This window comes from Mus pahari, chromosome 11 (assembly GCF_900095145.1).
Source record: "Mus pahari chromosome 11, PAHARI_EIJ_v1.1, whole genome shotgun sequence".
Classification (NCBI taxonomy): Eukaryota; Metazoa; Chordata; class Mammalia; order Rodentia; family Muridae; genus Mus; species Mus pahari.
The window spans coordinates 27,176,319-27,195,587 of NC_034600.1; the positions used below are offsets into that span (position 1 = coordinate 27,176,319).

Consider the following 19,269-nt stretch of genomic DNA (forward strand, 5'->3'; position numbering starts at 1 on the left):
AGACCATAGAGGGACACGGGGTTCACTTAATGCATTAGGAAACTCAGGAACCACTGCTGTATCCTAACCATGCTTTATACAGGGATGGGTAATCTTTGCAAGGAGAAATCAGTGAGAGAGAACCTAATCCACTTAGACTGTGAGGGTCTGGCCACCCTATGTGACTCCACCATGAATCCTCCCCCCCACAGAAGCCATTTCTATGCCCCACATACTGAGTTCTTGCTGTCTCTGTGGGATCAAGTCTCTCCTCCAGGTTGGTATCACAAAAAGAAAGCTTAAGTATAACATAGTTGAGACAGACTTAGGAGCTGGGTATGGTAGCACAGGCTTCTAATTCCAGCTACTCTGGAGGCTGAGGCAGGGTATTGCAAATTAAAGGCCATCTTGGGCTATATAGCAAGTTTGAGAACAGCTGAGCAGTTTAGCAAACATCTGGTTCAAACTAAAATTAAGAGCAATGGGCAGGAAGCAGGCTGGGGAGGGGTACAGTTCAGTGGTAGAATGCTCGTCAGCACATGCAGAGCTCTGGACTCAATCATCAGAAGCACAAAATAGGCAAAAAGAACAAGAAGATGCTGGTTCCGGGATCCAAAGGTTCTTCACCAACACCCATGTGTTCTGGCTTTTTATCCAGCATTAGACTTAGCTGTGAAACTTCAGGCAAACTGTCTTCTCTGGCCTTGTTATTTTAAAACAAGAATTATAACAGCATTTTCATCATAGTGTTCGTGGCCACTTGAATGAGACGTCTCCTATAAGTCTCAGGCATTAAAATACTTAATTCCCTAGTTGGTGGAACTGTTTAGGAAGGACTGGAGGGATGGCTTTATCAGAGAAAGTGTGTGCTGGGGGCAGGCTCTGAGGTGTCAGAAGCATACACCATTGCCCATCACACTATTTCCTGCTTGCTGTTTGAGATACGAGCTCTCAGCTCGTTTCCTGACAATGTAGATGGGATTTGCTGCAAGGAACTATTTCTAAGCAGGTCCACTTCCCCTGTATCCTTTCTTTTACACTACCTCTGGTGGATGGTGGGATAGAAGGGAGATTAAAAACCATCATTAAAATCACTGTCTTCTGCTTCTGCCATCCTAGACTTGGAATCGTAAGCCCCAAATAAATTCTTCCTTCTATAAGTTGCTTGGGTCATGGTGTGTTATCACAGAGATAGAAAGTAACCAATATAGGGTTATTATGAGGGAAAATATGTGTATCTGGCAATCAGTAAAACTCAGATGAACACTTGTTGCTCTCATTAGCCTGACTCTTCCTGTTTGCTAAGATAAGCCAGTGCTGACTACTTTCAACTCTTACAAAAGCTTTGAACACACACACACACATGCAGCTCAGAGCATCATGGCAGTTAGGTGGCCCCCCACCTACATATGGGTTAGTCACACCCAAGACCATCAAGGCACAGAACCAGGGAAAATACAGAGATGGACAGGATACTGCCGATAGTTTAATGTCAACTCGGCACAAGCTAAAGTCATCTGAGAGGAGGGAGCCTCAACTGAGAAAATGCCTCCACAAGATCGGGTTGTAGCAAGTCTGTAGGGTGCTTTTGTAATTAGTGATTAATAGTGAAGGGCCCAGCCCCTTGTGGTACTGACCCTGGGATGGTGGACCTGGGTTCTGTAAGAAAGCAGGCCGAGCAAGCCAGTACATAGAACCCCTCTGTAACTTTAATTTTCTCAAAGTCCACTTTTAATGGTGGTTTTTTAAATGCCTTAACCTCTCTTCTAGCCCACCACCCAGAGGTAGTGGAAAAGAAAGGATACAGGGGGAAGTGGACCTGCTTAGAAATGGTTCTTTGGAGCAAATCCCATCTACACGGTCAGGAAATCAGCTGTTCAGTTCACTGGTCTGCAGAGGCAGCTCAGTCCACTCTTGGACACGTCACAGATAGACTAGCAGTCCAGTTCAGTAGTATCAGAATGGCAGCAGTGGTGTCATGACCTAGCCAGGCCTCAACTGAATCAGCATGAGTCAGCAGAAGGGATTGGAACCATCGGGGACACCAGGAGGAGTTCTCTGCTGTGCCTCTCTCAGTGAAGTCAAGATCAGTGACAAGTGGAGCTCAACTACATGATGTGAGGCAGATGTTAGTGAAGAATCCTTCATCATGTATCCTTTCATGTACTTGCTTTACCAAAACATCCTTTCACCTGTGTCCACTTCAGGAAAATACTCTTTTATGTGTTGGCCCCAGCAAAACACCAGCTGACATAACCGACTTTCCAAAGAAGCCTTAAGTTTCCACTTCACCCCTCCATGACCTCTGTATCAGTGCCTGCCTCCAGGTTCCTACCCTGCTAGAGTTCCTGTCATGGCTTCCTTTGATGATGAACAGCACATTGAAGGGTAAATCCTTTCCTCCCTAATTTTCTTTTGGTCATGGTATTTATTGCAGCAATAGAAACCCTAAGACACTTGCAGTGGTCGCAGAGTGAATGTGGAGCCAAGAACTCAGCTCACAAAAGGGATCTTCTTAGCGTCTGATGGTAGGGTCATTATGCTAAGATCATGACACATAAAATAGAGATGACACCCGAACGCCACTCAAACCTGACTGGCTTTTTCTCCTTCTTTTGAGGCATCATCATCTTTCTATTGTGCACATTGTAGTCTTCCCCACGTGAACAACAGTCCTAGAACATACCACTCTTGGGTGGAGTGTGGTCTTGAGACCATTTTAAACAAGGCAATTTCCCAGTGAGTTTATAAAATGTATCAAGGAGATGGAGCGAAATGACCCTTCATACTTCTAGACAAGTCACTTGAAGGAAACATAACACTTTAAAAAGTCATTCTCCAGTGACTTGAATACTCAAGGGCTTTAAGGAAGAAAGAGTTTTCACTTTGACTTGGTGACTGGGATGGGCACAGATTGTCTCCATGTCTGATGAAAAGAAGTTACACATGGGAGATATACAGTGTGTCCCTGAATCTTCCTCGTTAGGTGGACCAGGAAGCACCCATTGGACACAGTAGTGGGCTCCTGTTTTTTGAGATAGGTGGGTAGGTCATGGGGAAAGACACATCCTAAACACAGCAAGCACTGGCCCATGGGATAGAAGTTCTAAAAAAAAATTAGAGTTAGCATGTTAGTCTCCATAAGGAATCCAGTTGGAGTTGTCATAACAATTAAACTGAATTATAATCTGTAGATGAATTTTTGGACTGTTGCCACCTGCACAATATTTCTTCTAGTCCACGAACATAATACTTTTCTATTTATGATCAAATAAAAGGGAAAAAAAAAAGAGGCAACAGATAAACACCAGCACCCTTTTTTCTGCTTCCTCATCTGCCCAGATGTAAGAAAGCAACCTTGTACTCCTTGAGGAAGCCCTGGTTCCTGTCACTAAAGTCAATAACGTGTGTTATGTAGATATCACTACATAACAATTAGAATAATAAAAGCATGTGGTGATTTGAATAGGAATGCCTCCCCATAGACTTATGTGTTTGAATGCTTGCCAGATAGGGGTAGGGAGTGACACTGTTAGGAGGCGTGGCCATGTTGGAGTAGGTATGGCCTTGTTGGAGGAAGTGTGTTATTGTGGGTTTTGAGGCCTCCTATGCTCAAGCTATACCCAGGATGACACAGTCTTCTTTTGCTGCCTGTAGATCCAGATGTAGAACGCTCAGCTCCTTCTCCAGCACCATGCCTGCCTGTACACTGCCACGCTTCCCACCACGAGGATAATGAACTAAACCTCTGAAACAGTAAGCCAGCCCCAGTGAAATGTTTTCCTTTATAAGAGTGGTGGTGGTCATGGTGTCCCTTCACAGTAATAAAACCCTAAGACACAGCTTTAGAAACATTTACTAAGCACTTGAAGGGACAATTTATACCACAGCTAAAGCCTGAGCATTGCCGCAATTGCAAGAGCATCACTATATCACTATCTGACAGAGTCCTCTTCCATCACCATGGCAATAAGATTTTTTTTTTTTTTGTATCTTTGGTATTACAATAATCTCATTAACCTACTGGCTTAGAAGACTTATTACTCTGATACGTAGGCTGCATCTAATAGAACTGAGAAACAGGTTAAATTTCAAGTTGGAGAACTTGTGATAAGAGCCAAATACTTTGTCTCTGTTATGGATTTTATATAGTTATTAAAATGTTGCTAATCAGGGCAGAAGAGATGGCTCAGCTGTCAAGAGCATTTCACGTTCTTCTCGAGCATCTGTGTCCAGTTCCAGCACCCACACTGGGTGGCTCACAATAGCTTGTAAGTCCAACTCCAGGGGGCTGGAGACCCCCTGGCCTCTGTGGGCATCTATGCACAAGAGGCACACACACACACACACACACACACACACACACACACATCTTAGAATGCTGGTAATCATTTTACTTAGATTTCTTACAGTTTTTAGGCTGATGGTGTTGGAATAGCTTGTTGAAATCTCGAATGAGAACAAAATACAAATTTCAGAATACCATAGGACCTTTAGGATAGGAATGCTACTCAAATTTTAGAGTTAGCATGTTAATCTCTATAAGGAATCCAGCTGGGGTTGTCATCATGATTAAACTGAGTATAATCTGTAGAGAAATCTTTTGACTGCTGCCACCTAAACAATATTATCTTCTAGTCCACAAAAAGCCTTTCTATTTATTTATGACTTCAATTTCAGTAGCCATTTTCAGTTTTCTGAATGCAAGTTTTTCATTTGTCAGTTTTTTCCTAAGAAATTTGTCACTTTTAAAAAAAGATTTTATCTATCTTCAGACACACAGTTTGTCACTTTTGAATAAAATGTTATGAATAAGCATGATTTCTTAATTTTAATTCATTTTAGGTGGTTAAAATAATGGCCACACAATTGATTTTTGATTCTGTATTGACAGATAATATCTTTCCAAAGACATATGGAAGGTCTTATGGTAGACATGGTGAGCTAAGGTATTGTCCTATTAGAAGATCACTGCTGTCATGACACAGGATGAAGGTGGTCATATGGGGATAGAGGTAGAAGCTGGACAACCCAAGAAACTGAGAGATGCTAATAGACATTAGAAGCTAGTAGAGGCCAGGAGAGAGTCTCAAGGGGACTCCTAGAGATGTTGGGTTCCTCTCTCTCTGTCTCTCTCTCTCTGTGTCTCTCTCTGTGTGTGTGTGTGTCTCTCTCTCTGTATCTCTGTCTCTGTCTCTGTCTCTCTCTCTATCTATTTCTTTCTCTCTCACTGTAGTCAGGAGAAAACAGTTTCCCTTAATTTAATAACCTAGTAGGTGGGACTTTGTTATAGCAGTCTCAGGAAACCAGGATGCTGCTAAACTTGCTCACTGATTTTAATAGTTAAATAGTTTTATCATGGAGTCCTGAGGTATGCTATCAATGAGCTCATGTCAAGCCTCCTCCTCCATGTACCGACCCTGGGCAGTCCTGTCCCACTGTGGAACTGATCCATGATTACATACATGTTAACACTGCAACAAAGTCAATTTGATGAAATATTGTGTGACCTGTAACAGAGTTGGTTGTTCCAATCTGGAAAAACCAAAGACATATGGAAGGTCTTGAAACAAGGTTTCACTAAAACAAGAAAGTAGCAGATGACGCAGGTAGGCTGCTGCTTGTGTCCCGTGACTTTGTCTCCTGTGTATACTCTAGGTGTGATCATCAGCCTGCTTGTGTCCTGCGACTTTGTCTCCTGTGTATACTCTAGGTGTGATCATTAGGCTGCTTGTGTCCTGTGACTTTGTCTCCTGTGNTCAGCCTGCTTGTGTCCTGCGACTTTGTCTCCTGTGTATACTCTAGGTGTGATCATTAGGCTGCTTGTGTCCTGTGACTTTGTCTCCTGTGTATACTCTAGGTGTGATCATTAGGCTGCTTGTGTCCCGCAACTTTGTCTCCTGTGTATATTCTAGGTGTGATCATCAGCACAGAAAGACACAGAAGTACTAGATAATGAGTATGAATACAATTTTTTTTTTTTTGGTAGATGATGACTAATTTTTTTAAGCTATTCCAGTCCATAGTATAATTACATTATTAGACATCGTAACCAAAGTACTTAACAACAAAATTTAAAACACAGACTTATTTCCTTCTCCTGTTCTGAAAACATACGTATGAGTAACATTATGGTTATACAAGTTATTTTTAGGAACACACGCACACACACCAATTGATGAAAAAGAGGTCATGAATTTGAGTAGTCTTGTTTTGTTTTTAATTTGTGTTTCTTTGTTTCGTTTGGTTTTGCTTTTTCTTCTTTTTAATGATAGAGTTTTCCCATGTAGCCCCGGGGTATATGGAATTCACTCTGTCCACTAGGTTGATCTGGAACACAGAGATCCCTCTGCCTCCCCCTCCTAGCAGGCAGTAGAGGCTTTTCCTACTCAACACACTTACCTGATGGCTTTCCCCTCTTTCCTGAAAAATCTTGACCAAAGATCCATCCTAGCCCATAAGGTCCTCTGCTCTCTTGCCTTCAACATGCCATCCAATCCTTGGGCTCAGTTTTACCTGTCCTGACTGACATAGATATGGCCCTCCTAGACTCATGTGTTTGAATGCTTAGCCCACAGGAGGTATGGCCTTGTTGGAATAGGTATGGCCTTGCCAGAGGAAGTGTGCCACTGTGGGGGTGAGTTTTGAGGTCCTATGCTCAAGCTACACCCAGTGCAAAGACCTCCTGCAGGCAGCCTGCAGAAGCCAATCTCCTCCTGCTGTCTTTGGGTAAAAATGTAGAACCCTCAGCTCCTCTAGCACCATGCCTGCTTGGAGGCTGCCATGCTCCCACCGTGATGATAATGTACTGAACCTCCGAAACTCTAAACCGGGCCCAGCTAAATGTTGTCCTTTATAAAAGTTGCCTTGGTCATGGTGTTTCTTCACATCAATAGAAACCCAAACTAAATTCGATCTCTAGGGTTAATTCTGTAGGTAGCCCCAGTATTGACTTCCAAACACTTCCTGGATGGTTTCTCTCGAACATCTTGCTTGACATCTCAAATATAATGGAAATTTACTGGCTACCACTTATCTGGTAGGCTCTATTATATGTTAAGAGTCACCTGTAGGAAGATATTGTTAGGTATTCTTAGTTCTTGCCTATAGTTTTCTGTGCATGAGTTCCCCCTGGTCTTACCAGCTCAACTGAGCTGAAGTGGAGTCTGGGATTACCATGTATTTGGGCTCTTTCTCAGTCTGCTGTCTCTAGCCTCATTTCTGCATTCCAAATTCTACCCAGAATTCCAAGCCAAGTTCAAATGCTTTGCTGTTCTGAGGCCATTCTTTAATCCACTCCTGCCGCAGATAGACTAAATCCCTGCCCTGGTTCCCATACCTTGTGTGCAGAACCCATATCTGGCCGATCTCTGTATGTCATGTGGTAGACTATAATGCCTTGCACAGATTTATTAAGAATGTGGTGAACGGATGGACTGACCCTTGCTTGTGTCCTTTCTGTGTGAAAGATGCTGTATTAACAGGTAGATTTCATATAGGCACTGTTAATTGAATGTCTCCCTTTGTTGTATTACAACTTTTTCTCTTTAGATCTTCATATTAGTTCTTTGAGAATTTTGTCCAATGAGTTGAATTTTGACCATATCTATCCCACTTCCAACTCCTCCCAAATCTACAAACCCTTCCCACCCAATTCCTCTCCTTTTTTTTAAAAAAACTTCATTAAATTCCAGTTGTGTTGAAGCTGTATTCATGGCCATGTGTTCTTTAACTGGAGCATGGTAGAACTACCAGTGGCAACACTGAAAGACAAAGGATGCTTTGCCTCCCAGAAGCGATCGATTCCCGATAGCTCCTCAGCTGGGGGAAGAACTTCATGTCTATCTCCTCTCATACCACAACTAAGCAGGAAATAAACACAATAAAATGGAAGGAAGGCACTGGGTGGTGGCACTGGCACCCACTTCTCACCCGTGTGATCTAACAACCCCCCGTAGGTGTGTGTGTTTACATGAAGTTGACCCCCACAGTGAGACTTGGTTTTGTTCCAGTGAGATGATTCATACAGTTTTCAAACAGCTAGTCTGACACAATTGTACCATTTATTTCTGGTCTAACTATGTTCTCCTGAGAAAACAAAATTACTCAGAGAAAATTCATTAAATTTCATGGGGCTGGTTAGGCAGGGCAAAATGATCTGAAGGAACCATATTCTAATTGCATCACCATGACATTGGCACAGAGAAGCTCCTTCCACAAAATAAAGTCACACCAAGCCCTGCACACCTGGAACCCACACCAGGATCTGTGCCTGTGAATGTGGTTAGAGGTGTGAGATTCCCCACACTGTGAAGGAAAAGGCATAAAATATATAGCTACTATCTATTTGTGAAAAAAAAAATTGTATGTCCTTCAGCTGTTGATACTGGCTGTTAGAAAACCAAAAAAGAAAAACTACCTTTCCTGAAATGGTTTGTAGCACCATTTGTCCATGGTCGTTACTGTGTGCTGGTAAGGCAAGCATTTCCACTCTGTACTGCTATTTCCCCAAGCTCTTACCCTGGTGTCTTAGTCAGGGGTTCTATTTCTGCCAAACATCATGACCAAGAAGCAAGTTGGGGAGGAAAGGGTTTATTCAGCTTACATTTCCATACTGCTGTTCATCACCAAAGGATGCAGGACTGGAACTCAAGCAGGTCAGAAAGCAGGAGCTGATGCAGAAGCCATGGAGGGATGTTCTTTACTGGCTTGCCTCCACTGGCTTGCTCAGTCCACTCTCTTATAGAACCCAAGACTACCAGNCCANAGATGGCACCACCCACAAGGGGCCCTCCCCCCTTGATCACTAATTGAGAAAATGCCTTACAGCTGAATCTCATGGAGCACTTTCCCAACTGAAGCTCCTTTCTCTGTGATAACTCCAGCTGTGTCAAGTTGACACAAAGCTATCCAGTACACCTGGCAACTGTGTAATCCTTACCACAGCTGCCAGGGATGTTGGTGAGGAAACCTAAAAGCAAAAGACCAGGGTTCAGTGTGTACTACTCAATGTGAGGGTCACACCTCCAACCTCAGCAGGCTGATTCCAGATCTGCAATGCCCAAACCTGCACGCTCACTATATCCCCCAGGCTTTGCAAATGCCGTTATGCCTTAGAAATGCTGGGCTAGATGATGGAGTTTTAAAATTCACATTTTGAATAAGAACAGCACAGTGAGATGGGGTAAGACACACATACCAAATTCTGACGCACTGATTCCTAAGCTCTGGCCAGCATTGAATGTGACTCCAATAAAGAGAGACAAGGAAATCAATGAGTTGTATGCTAATACCAGGCTCGTCGAAGGCTAAGGACAGGTCCATTCTCTCTACTGTCCCTTTACCAACACAGGCAGTAGCAAAGTCATCCAGATAAATTTGAATGCCAGATGATCAAATGATAAATTATTTTTTTTAAGTATCAGTATGTCCCAAATATCACACATGACAAGTTTTATGGAAACACACACACACTATTATTTCTCTCCTTTAAATTTAACTGGGTTGTGTGAGAGTTCACATTTTTTTTCTGAACTTTAACAACGCCTTATGCTAGAATATCTGAAGAATTGTAGCGAGTGGCAAATAGAGAGTCACATAGTAGGCTGCATTACGTAGCTTAAGGCTATTCCTAAGTGTTCACACTAGCCTGTATACTAACTAGTCGTGGATAAGATGTGACAAAATATGAGCCCCTTCCCTCTGCCTAACAGGAATATCAGAACACAAATGGCAAGCAGGCTGTTGGGACAAGAGTCTCCATCACAAGGAGGGAGCCCAGAAGATAAAAGAACAGCCTTAGACAGGGACCATGTCCTAAAGAATAAAGAAGCTAAAATCTTGAAGCCTTCAATCTACTGTGTATCAATTCCAAACTCTTAAATCATTTTTTTTCTGATCTTAGAAAAAAAAAAATTAAGCTGCTGATGTAAGGCTCTTAACTGAGGCACACTCATTAGTCTTGTCTGAGTCTAGAGAAACAGACTTACAGTAATGGACCAAAAGGTCAGATCGCCAGCATCCTTAGCCCACTTGGCCACGCGCCTGGCATTGATCTTCATGCACCTCGGATGTGTGCCATGGGGTCCTGGCTGGAGAGTTAAGCTCATGCGCACTTTGCTGTTTATCAACAGATCTAATTACTCAGCTTCTTATACCATAGCGCAGAGCATCAAAGGATGAATCAGGCACACTTCAGATGGCAGCACGAACAGGAGAGAAAGGGCAGAGGGAGAGGATAACACAGAGGCTATGCTGAGCCATCAGGGTGTGGTCTTACTTGTGTGCCTGTTTTATATTGGGTTAACATTTCAGGAAACAAAAGCTCACCACATTAGTTACCATTGGGAGGCAATTGCCACCTCTCCCACTAAGCTACACCCCACCCTAAGAGGTTTGTGATTTGTTTATGGTTTTCTTCATTTGCTTTTGCTTTTGCTTTTTTGAGTCATTTAGAAAATATGTAAATCACATTGATTTCCATATTTCTAGCAAAAGAGCTTTGGCTCTAACAGCTTAATTTATCCTCACCCCGAAAAACCTTCAAAAAAATTCTCAGTTAGCAAAAAAATTCTTCCAGCAAGTGACATTTTATGATTAACTGATTCCACATAAACTAATACTTTACTGCAGAATATTCGAAGTCTTATGTTAGCCCCCTCTGGCTTTTAAGAAAGACAGTTGATCTGCAACCAAACCCTTCCCTCAAATGCTGCCCAGGGAGAGGAACCAAACTTACCAATCTGGCACATTTATGACAGGTCACAATGGTAAAACCAGGGCCCTGAGTTATCCTGAAATTGCTTAGGGGACACTGCAAGAGGAGCCATCGCTGACTGAGAGCAGAGCCCATCCGGACCCTGAATTCTGGGAAGCTCCTGGCAACAGGCAGAGAAAGAGAGAAAGGAGCTCTCCCCATCTCATCAGCGCAGGGCGGGCCATCGGTTCCAGTTCCAGCACCCCCTTGAATACAGAAAATAAATGTAGTCTCTCCTTCTCCCTCTTCCCCCCCCTCTCTTTCAGTGTGTGTGTGTTACTTATGTGATGTGTTAAATTTTCCCACTTTTAATTGTTTCTATGGAATGGCGCTGGGACATGAACCTAGGTCTTCAAGCATGCTCACATGGGCTCTTGTAGCAATTTATATCCTTACCCTATTCTTTTGCTTGTTTTGTTGTTTATTTGTTTGGCTTGACTTTTTTGTTTATGAGACAGTCTATATAGCCCAGGCTACCTTTGAACTCTGATTCTCTTGTTTCAACTTCCCACATGCTCACAGTAAACTTAGGAAATATAGTAGACCACGCCTACCATGGGATGGTGCACATTCCCAGAGTTGTATAGTAGACATTCTAGTAGACCTACTGTGGGATAGAGGGCATCCCCAGGGGTGTGAGCCATTATCATTCTCCTTTCTATACCCTTTGCATCAGTCGCACACTACCAGATGTTTTAAGAATGTGGCCTGAAGCTCTGACTACTTTCTGTCCCATCAGATCAGTGGATGGACAAGTGCTTTGCAGGCTACATTGGCCAAGCTCTTTCTTGGTGTCAGAAACATGTCTCCTCAGGAGAATGCAAAGAACTGGAGGACGTAACGGCCCAGGACTATATTGGTGATAGATTGTCTAATCTTATTTTCTTGTTTGGCAATAATGAATCCAAATAAGATTTTGCTAGTATAGGCGTACAGGCTGTACTTCATGAGCTAATACTTTTAAAATTCAATTAAGATTGAGGTGACAGCTAGGAGGCTAAACAGAGCCAGAGGGCATATTCACAGCCTAGATAAAAGCCCATCAAAGACACTGAAGTAGACATGGAGGACAAAGAGACCATCCCCCAGGAGACACAGCTGTGGATGCCCAAATACAGCCAACACTTTAAGGGTATGCAACACAACAATCAAATTTCAGAGCACACCCAAGGTGCCAAATAATCAAAAATTTGGAATAAACTTGAAAGAGAAGAACAATCGCACACCAGTCTAAGCAGCAGCAGTGGGATTTTACATTGTCTCCCAACAATGGCACAAGGTAAGGCATTGTTAACAGCTATATAGAGATTTTTTTCTCATTTAAGACACCAGTCAGATCTAGCGCTCTTCCTCCCCACATACAGATATCAAAACTGAGGAGTGGAATTGTTTAACTTAACTTGCCAATCATACTACAACAGTAAAACAGATTTTTTTCCATGTCCATCTGCCTTTTTAAGCCTTTCATCTGATTCACTTCTCACACCGCCGCCAGAGTAGTTTCCCCAAACCCTGATTTAACGGTCCGTTCTAGCTTGCTTCAGGATAAAAGCCATTCCTTTTCTTGATGTTAAGGTCTTTCCCTGTACGGGCCTACAGCTTGACCTCAGTCAGCTCTTCAACAACTCCGAGTGAACTCCTCACAGGGTCTGTGCTCGCCGACAGCAACATTGTCTTCCTAGAGCATCACTCCTCTTCACTGCCCAGGGAGCTCTGCGCCATCCTTCAAATCCCTGCTCAGATGCTGCGTCCTAGATGAGTTTTCATAAGTTCTCAAAGGCAGACCCAGTGACTCTGTACTATACAGTCACAGAGAGAACAGTATATTAAAATCCACCTTATTACAAGTTACAGTGGGGAAAAAGTCCCCAAATGGCAAAGATCAGAAAACACTCCCCAAAGTACCTTGCAGAGCACTTCACTCATAGCAGGTACTCAATTGATGTCTTGTGACTGGGGTGTCCTTGCTACTCCATTTTTTTTTTTTATTTAAAAAAACTTACTTCTTAGGGCTGGAGGGGTGGCTCGGTGGTTGAGAGCACTGGCTTCTCTTCTGCAGGACCCAAGTTTGGTTGCTAGCACCCACATTAGGGTGTCTCACATCTGTCTGTTAACTCCAGCCCCAGGGAATCTGAAAGCCTCCTCTGGACTTTTCAGATACTGCATTCACATGTATATATTAACACCTCCATAGACATAGTATGCTTTCAACCTCGATTTTTCTTTGACAGTCTCTCTCTCTCTCTCTCTCTCTCTCTCTCTGTGTGTGTGTGTGTGTGTGTGTGTGTGTGTGCCCCCATTGCCTTGTTTTATCACCCCTTTCTTTTCTTAGGAACCCTGTTTCCTCTCAATTAGCCTCCCTCTGGTTATTCCTTCCTTCAGCAACCATTAGCAGTAAACAGTGCCTCAAGGAGAGGTGAGCTCTCGTGGACACCTCCTCTATCTGTGGTGGAAAGGTGAAGGGCCTGATCTTGTACAGATATCCATAGCTGCTGTGTATTATTGATGGCAGTGGCCATGCTGTATCTGAATGGTAGCATCCCAAGTCATTCTTTCCCATTGTCCAGTTCTTAAATTCTGTCCTCTCCCTCTTCTAAGATGTTTCCTGACCCTTGGGAGGAGGGCATTTCCATGTCCTTTAACACCATTCACTTCTTATTGTCCATTAGCCTAGTTCCTTCCTAATTATGCTTTCTAAAATCCGTGTCCTCAAAATTACCGCTGAATGTGACAATTAGGGATTATAGTTGTTGCAGTTTGCCTTGAAAAAGTCAAGGAATCACACACAGGATGTGTAACCACTAAGTGACTTATGAGTTATCAAGTACATTCTTGAGCTTTCTAACACTTTTGTAACAGTCCTTGATGACCATGGTAATGTTTTGATTCCAAAATACTTATTTTTGGAACTCTAAGCATGAAAGCAGTTAAACTAACCACATGACGTTCTCTGTTTCACCAGGAAGGTCTAAGAAGAAGTAAGTCTGTGAGTGAGATGGGGAGGGGAAGGAAGGTCAGCAGCAGGCTTGTCCTTTTGTCAAGGGACTGGAGCTGGGGCATGGCTGCGCATGACTCATTACTCTGCTACATCTCAATGTGCTTGCTCACTAGCCTTAGGGCGGGAACTAAGCTAGTCATGGCCCCACAGGACACCTTGAGGAGCATTTGCTCTGAGCCTCAGCAGTGGGAAGGATGGATGGCGGATGGCTGAGAGGAGCCTGCCTTGCAACCAAGGGCAGGGCATCTAAGATCTGTGTTCATGTTCCTACACTTTTAACCTTGTTCACTGTGCTTATACAAAGCCATTTGCAGCAGCCAACAAATCAAGTTCCAGACTTCAAGGCTGGTTTCCGTCTTTGCTATAAGACTAAGCATTATTTTTTGAGAGCCATTGTTACCCTGGTGAAGGCCACTGACACTGACACCTTAAATGCAACGGCTCCTGACTCTTTGGCACTTGAGTTACAATAGGGAATAAACCACAGACATTGCAATCCTTCCCAAAGACCCCAAAATGAGACTGCATGAAATGGGAGTTTTCCTTCCTGCTAAAAGCTACATTGCACATTTCCTAGTTTGATATTTTCTAGTGTCCTGCTTTCCTTCCATTGGACAATTTCCCATCCTCTTCCAAATGAATCCATAAGCCAATCCTTGCTGACCACCCCTGGACTAATGCTCATTTTCTTATTACTACTTTACACAGGATCCTGCCCCTTAATTAGTTTGTCCTGTTTTCCTTTCGGCCACAAACACTTGCCTCCTTGTCCTGGGAATCTGCAGGCACATCTGTTTCTTCTAGACTCTAATTTCTCAGGGTAGATATTTCCCTCTCCCTCTCCCTCTGTCTCTCCCTCTGTCTCTCCATTTTCTCATACATTCCTGGTGGTGATACTATGCTTTGCATACTATAAATGCTTTAAAAATTGACTTTAGCACCAGGGAGTGAATTACCTCAAAATGAAAAAACATTTATCCTCCGAAGAAACAACTCATTAGAGAATTAAATATTTATTCTCTCTTCTTCCAGTTCAATTAACAATGTTATCTGTGCACACAGGCAAATGTACACACAGTGTGCCTTAGTTAACCTAAGTCAGTCTTTTGGCAAACACAAAGACAGGCTCAACCTCACAAATAATTAAAAGATAAACTGGGTCATACTTTGTTCCTGGTTTTCCTTGAGAAAACTGACGTGATGTTTAGTAGCAAATGAAAATTTATTTTGTAAATCCATATCCACAAAAGTGCCACCAAGCGTGGGTCATGTGCCCTCCTTTTCTGATTTTGTTCCCATTGCTATGACTTAGTGTGGTAATTATATTACAAAGCCATTATCTGATGAAATGAGAATGGCAAAACAATTTAAATGCTTGTCTAAAGAGACTCTGTTAGAATGCAATTATGAGTGAAATTACAATGGCAAAATAATTGAAATGCAAGTCTGGAAGGCAAAGTCGTAAAACCATTAAAGCGCCTGTGTCAGGGATTCACCCTTGAGTGTGACCAACTCCTCCTGGGGACTCTGATCAATTCACTAAAGCAGGCAACACTCATAGACAGATGGAGCGATCCAGGTTCCTCTTTTCCTGCAGTGTTATCTACACTTTTCAATGGCACCTGCGGATGTGTCTCCTCACCAGGTGCAGGCTTATGTGATAGACTGATAAGGGAACAAACACTATGCAATGCTGTGCAATCCAGCACCATGAAGGTTATGGAAGAAGGGCAAGCCTGGCCTAGGCTTTTCTGTGAACTCTCCAATATAAATGCTAGCATCATAGAATGAAAAGGGTTTCTTTCCAAATACAAGTCTGCAATGGTTAACTAAACATGTGGGTACAATTCTAAGGATCTGACTTGACACGTTCTGCTGAAACATTCCCTTAGCAAAGTCTTGAAAGTTCTTGGACAACCAGGCTCACACTGATACACTTGCTCACCAAAGGAAAAGAAAATCAACAAGGAAAAACAGTGCCAGATACAAGCGATCTGCTGAAATAATTTGATGACTAGCTAAGCTTTCCCCTCTAAGGCATGATGATGTCTGTATTTTGATGGTTGAACATACACAAATCTGTCAGCAAAAGTATGGAAGTTATTCTTCCAACTTCCACCCTGTGGCCCCTTGCAATCTGCTTTTAGGGACTCGGCTCTTTCACTCACACAGGAGGAAGCAAATACCCACACAGGAGGAGCGAATTTAAAGAACAAAGAGCTTTAAAGGAATTAAACAATGTTGGTCCTAATTTCCTCTGTGCTGTCAAGAAAGTTGGGAATCAACATCTAATGGTACACATTTCTTTGCATCAATGATTATGACATTATTTAATAAACTATATATCACAAAACAAAAGTTATATGCTTTCTGTTTCTCAAGCTTAGTTTAAAGACATCTCCTGGAAATAATAGACACTAGTTGTCTAATTTCTTTAATAGACTCTCAAGCATGTAAAGACTACAAACATGCTCTCAGAGACACAGTTTGTAAGAGGAGCTTGAAAACCCTTCTGACTTAATGTATCAAGGAGTTCACATGGACACTCACACTGTGTATATTTCTTCAACATATCTCAAGAATACTAACTACAGCTCCAAAAGAAAAGAAACCCGAGTTCATGATGAGCTGGGTATAAAAATCAAATCTGATGTCTAGACAACTTACAGAAGACATATTGCAAAACATGGATTTGAATTATTAATAAAATTTAAAATTAATTTAAAAAACCATATTAGAGAATGAGGTTTGTCCAGCTTAGGTACAAACCCTGAAAACCAAGTTATAATCACCTACAGAAACTTATATTACAAAGCTAATTGGGGAAAAAACAAGCAAACAGTCTCATGGATCATAGGGAAAAAGCATCAGTGTTTTAAAAACAAATGACAGCATTAGATGCAATATTTGAAACCAACATTTACCATTTTTCTAGACTATACCTCTATTTAGAAAGTGTCGAGTCATTTTCCTACAAAGGTCCAGGGAACGAACCCAGGGTCCTGCACATGTTTGGCGAGGGCTCTACCATTGTGCTACATTCCCAGCTACACCATTGACCTCAGTAAAGGAGCCACCACTGTAAGTCTATTCTGCCATGAACCCATGTGACATATAAGAATGTGTTGCTTCCACAAAGGCTATAACCATAATGGTGACCCAAAGACTGCATTGCTAGTGATGTCATAGTTATCTCAGTAGATTTTAGTGATAAAAATGAAATGTACATGTAGTGATGCACTTCCCATTAAATGTCACACAACTTTTCCTAGAGTAGGTTAAAATGAATTTCTCTAACTTACCTTTAAAAATGCACATAACTAGGTGGTAATGATGGCTACATAAAGCCTGAAGAAGTCACCCAAAAAGTTAGCTACGGAACGCAAGTGACTCTGTTCAGGTGCTCACTATGCAATTTCTCTCCTTCTTTTGAAGTTAGAAGATTTGTCATTAAAAATGGCTAGAAAAATGCAATGCTTTAAATCAGTGGCTCTCACCCTTCCTAATACAGCTGGAACCCCTTAATACAGTTCCTTATGCTGTAGTGACCCCCCAATCATATTATTTTTCTTGCTACTACATCACTGTAACTTTGTAAATATCTGATATGCAGAATATCTGATATGCAACCCCTGTGAAAGGGCCATTTTACTCCCAAAGGGAATCACAACCCATAGGTTGAGAACTGTTGTTCTAAATGAAAGTTATTTACGCTGTGCTCCATAAATAAAGCATTTCAGAGTTGCTTCACTACGTAAGGCACTCACCTAGCCATCCAGATCCTGAATTTGGTATGCATAGGTCCGTCTCCGCACTGGGTAACACGAAGCCCACCACAAACACCTCCACGCCATCTGCCATGAGAGCCATGCCCAGGACGAAGAAAAGGGCCCACTGGAAACGGCCGTGGCCACACTCTTGGATTATCAGCTCATACTGCTGGGCGAGCTCTTCCTCATCAGCCTTCCTCTCTGACTCCAGCTCTCTGCGGTCCTTGTATTCATCGCCTTTGGGCTGTCCTACGGACACGATGCTGTCCTTCCCTTGGTTCGTGCTGGGGATGCCCTGGTACTCCCCTTCATAGATCTCATCCTCCTCATCGTGACCTTCAGTGGCCTCACTTGAGCCTTCGTCATCATTGGCCTCCGCACTGTAGGTTTCGCCAGGAGGGTAGTAGTCGTCATCGTCATCTTCATCCTGGAACCGACTGTAGGACCGCTGGGTGTATTCATCCTGGGCCCGGTCCACTGCCTGGTTCACCTTCTTCACCGTCTGCTTCTTCACCTCTTTGGCAATGTCCTTGGCGCCCTTCATCAGTGAAGTCCTATCCTTGTAGGAGTCTTCCATTTTCTCTTGGCTGATGGGCAAGGTGCAGCAGCGAAGAGTCCGCGGAGAGTGTTCAGCAGCTCGGCTGCAACAGCATCATCCACTCGCGGTCCAGAATAGAGCTGCACAAGAAGAGCCAGGAGAGATGCAAATTATTAGTCCTATCCCTCCGAGCACGCGGGCTCTTCTCACTGTCCCACATATGAAGGCACAGAATGCACCTTTCCTGCTTTGATCCCCCGCCCCACACATGAACACTGTTGCTTCTCTGCTCAATGGCAACCAGTGCCTGGAGTAGCTGGCTAGGGTTGTTACTATAGTTTTTGTTTTTTTTAAAAAAATTGTTCTTAGATAATGCTACTCAGGTGTTCTATCGAGAATAAAGCTAATTTCCTTATAGCTTTTAAAGTACAAACATCATGTCTCAACCACACTCCTGGCCATGTCCCACACTCTAGTACTTGGACAACACAAACTGGACTCGGAGCCGGTAAGGTTGTTTTTTATTTTTTTTAAGGAGGGGCACTAAGTTGGGTGGATAGGAAGGTGAGGGGTAGATCTGGAAGGAGTTAAGGGAAGAGGAATGATTATGATAGTGATCAAAATAAATCACAAGAAACGCTTTAATAATTAAAAAAAAATTAAATGGCTGTAAGGATATACCTTGACTCACAAGCCACACAGACTCATAAAGCATACACATATACACTGTAAAGGTATGACTGGATGAAACTAGAACCCCTCCTCCCCCAAGCTTGTTTCCTTTTGCTGAACAGCTCATTGTACAATTCTCAGTCTTGCTTCTAGACGAATTATAGAGTATAATGGATACTATGCACCAGGCCCCAATTTTCATTGAAAATCATAATTCATTAAAAACCAATGGGCTAGAAAGATGGCTCAGTAGTTGAAGCTCTTTCTACACAAGCAAAGAACTGTTCTTTGGATCCCCAGATCCTGTGGAAATGCTGGGTGGCAGCATGCCTGTAACTTGAGTCTCCAAAGGTGGTGGACAGAAGATCCTTAGATAATGCTGACTAGACAAGTGAGCCATATTGGCCAGCTCTGGATTTGACTAAGAGATTCTGCTTAAAAAAAGAATATGAAAGACACATCAAGGAAGATTTCCAAAGTAAATCTCAGGCTTCCACATGCACAGGTACACACATGCATGTGAACACACACACACATATATACACACACACACACA

General features: G+C 42.7%; 1 protein-coding gene across 1 annotated transcript in view; it reads right to left on the reverse strand.

Moving 5' to 3' along the window:
• The window catches only part of Sv2c (synaptic vesicle glycoprotein 2C), a 176,474-nt gene that overhangs the window by 113,464 nt on the left and 43,741 nt on the right, over positions 1-19,269 (reverse strand). The window contains exon 2 of the mRNA XM_021208331.2: positions 17,501-18,181. Within this exon, the coding sequence (XP_021063990.1) occupies positions 17,501-18,080 (580 nt within the window). The 5' untranslated portion in view covers positions 18,081-18,181. The remainder of the gene's footprint in view (positions 1-17,500; positions 18,182-19,269) is intronic.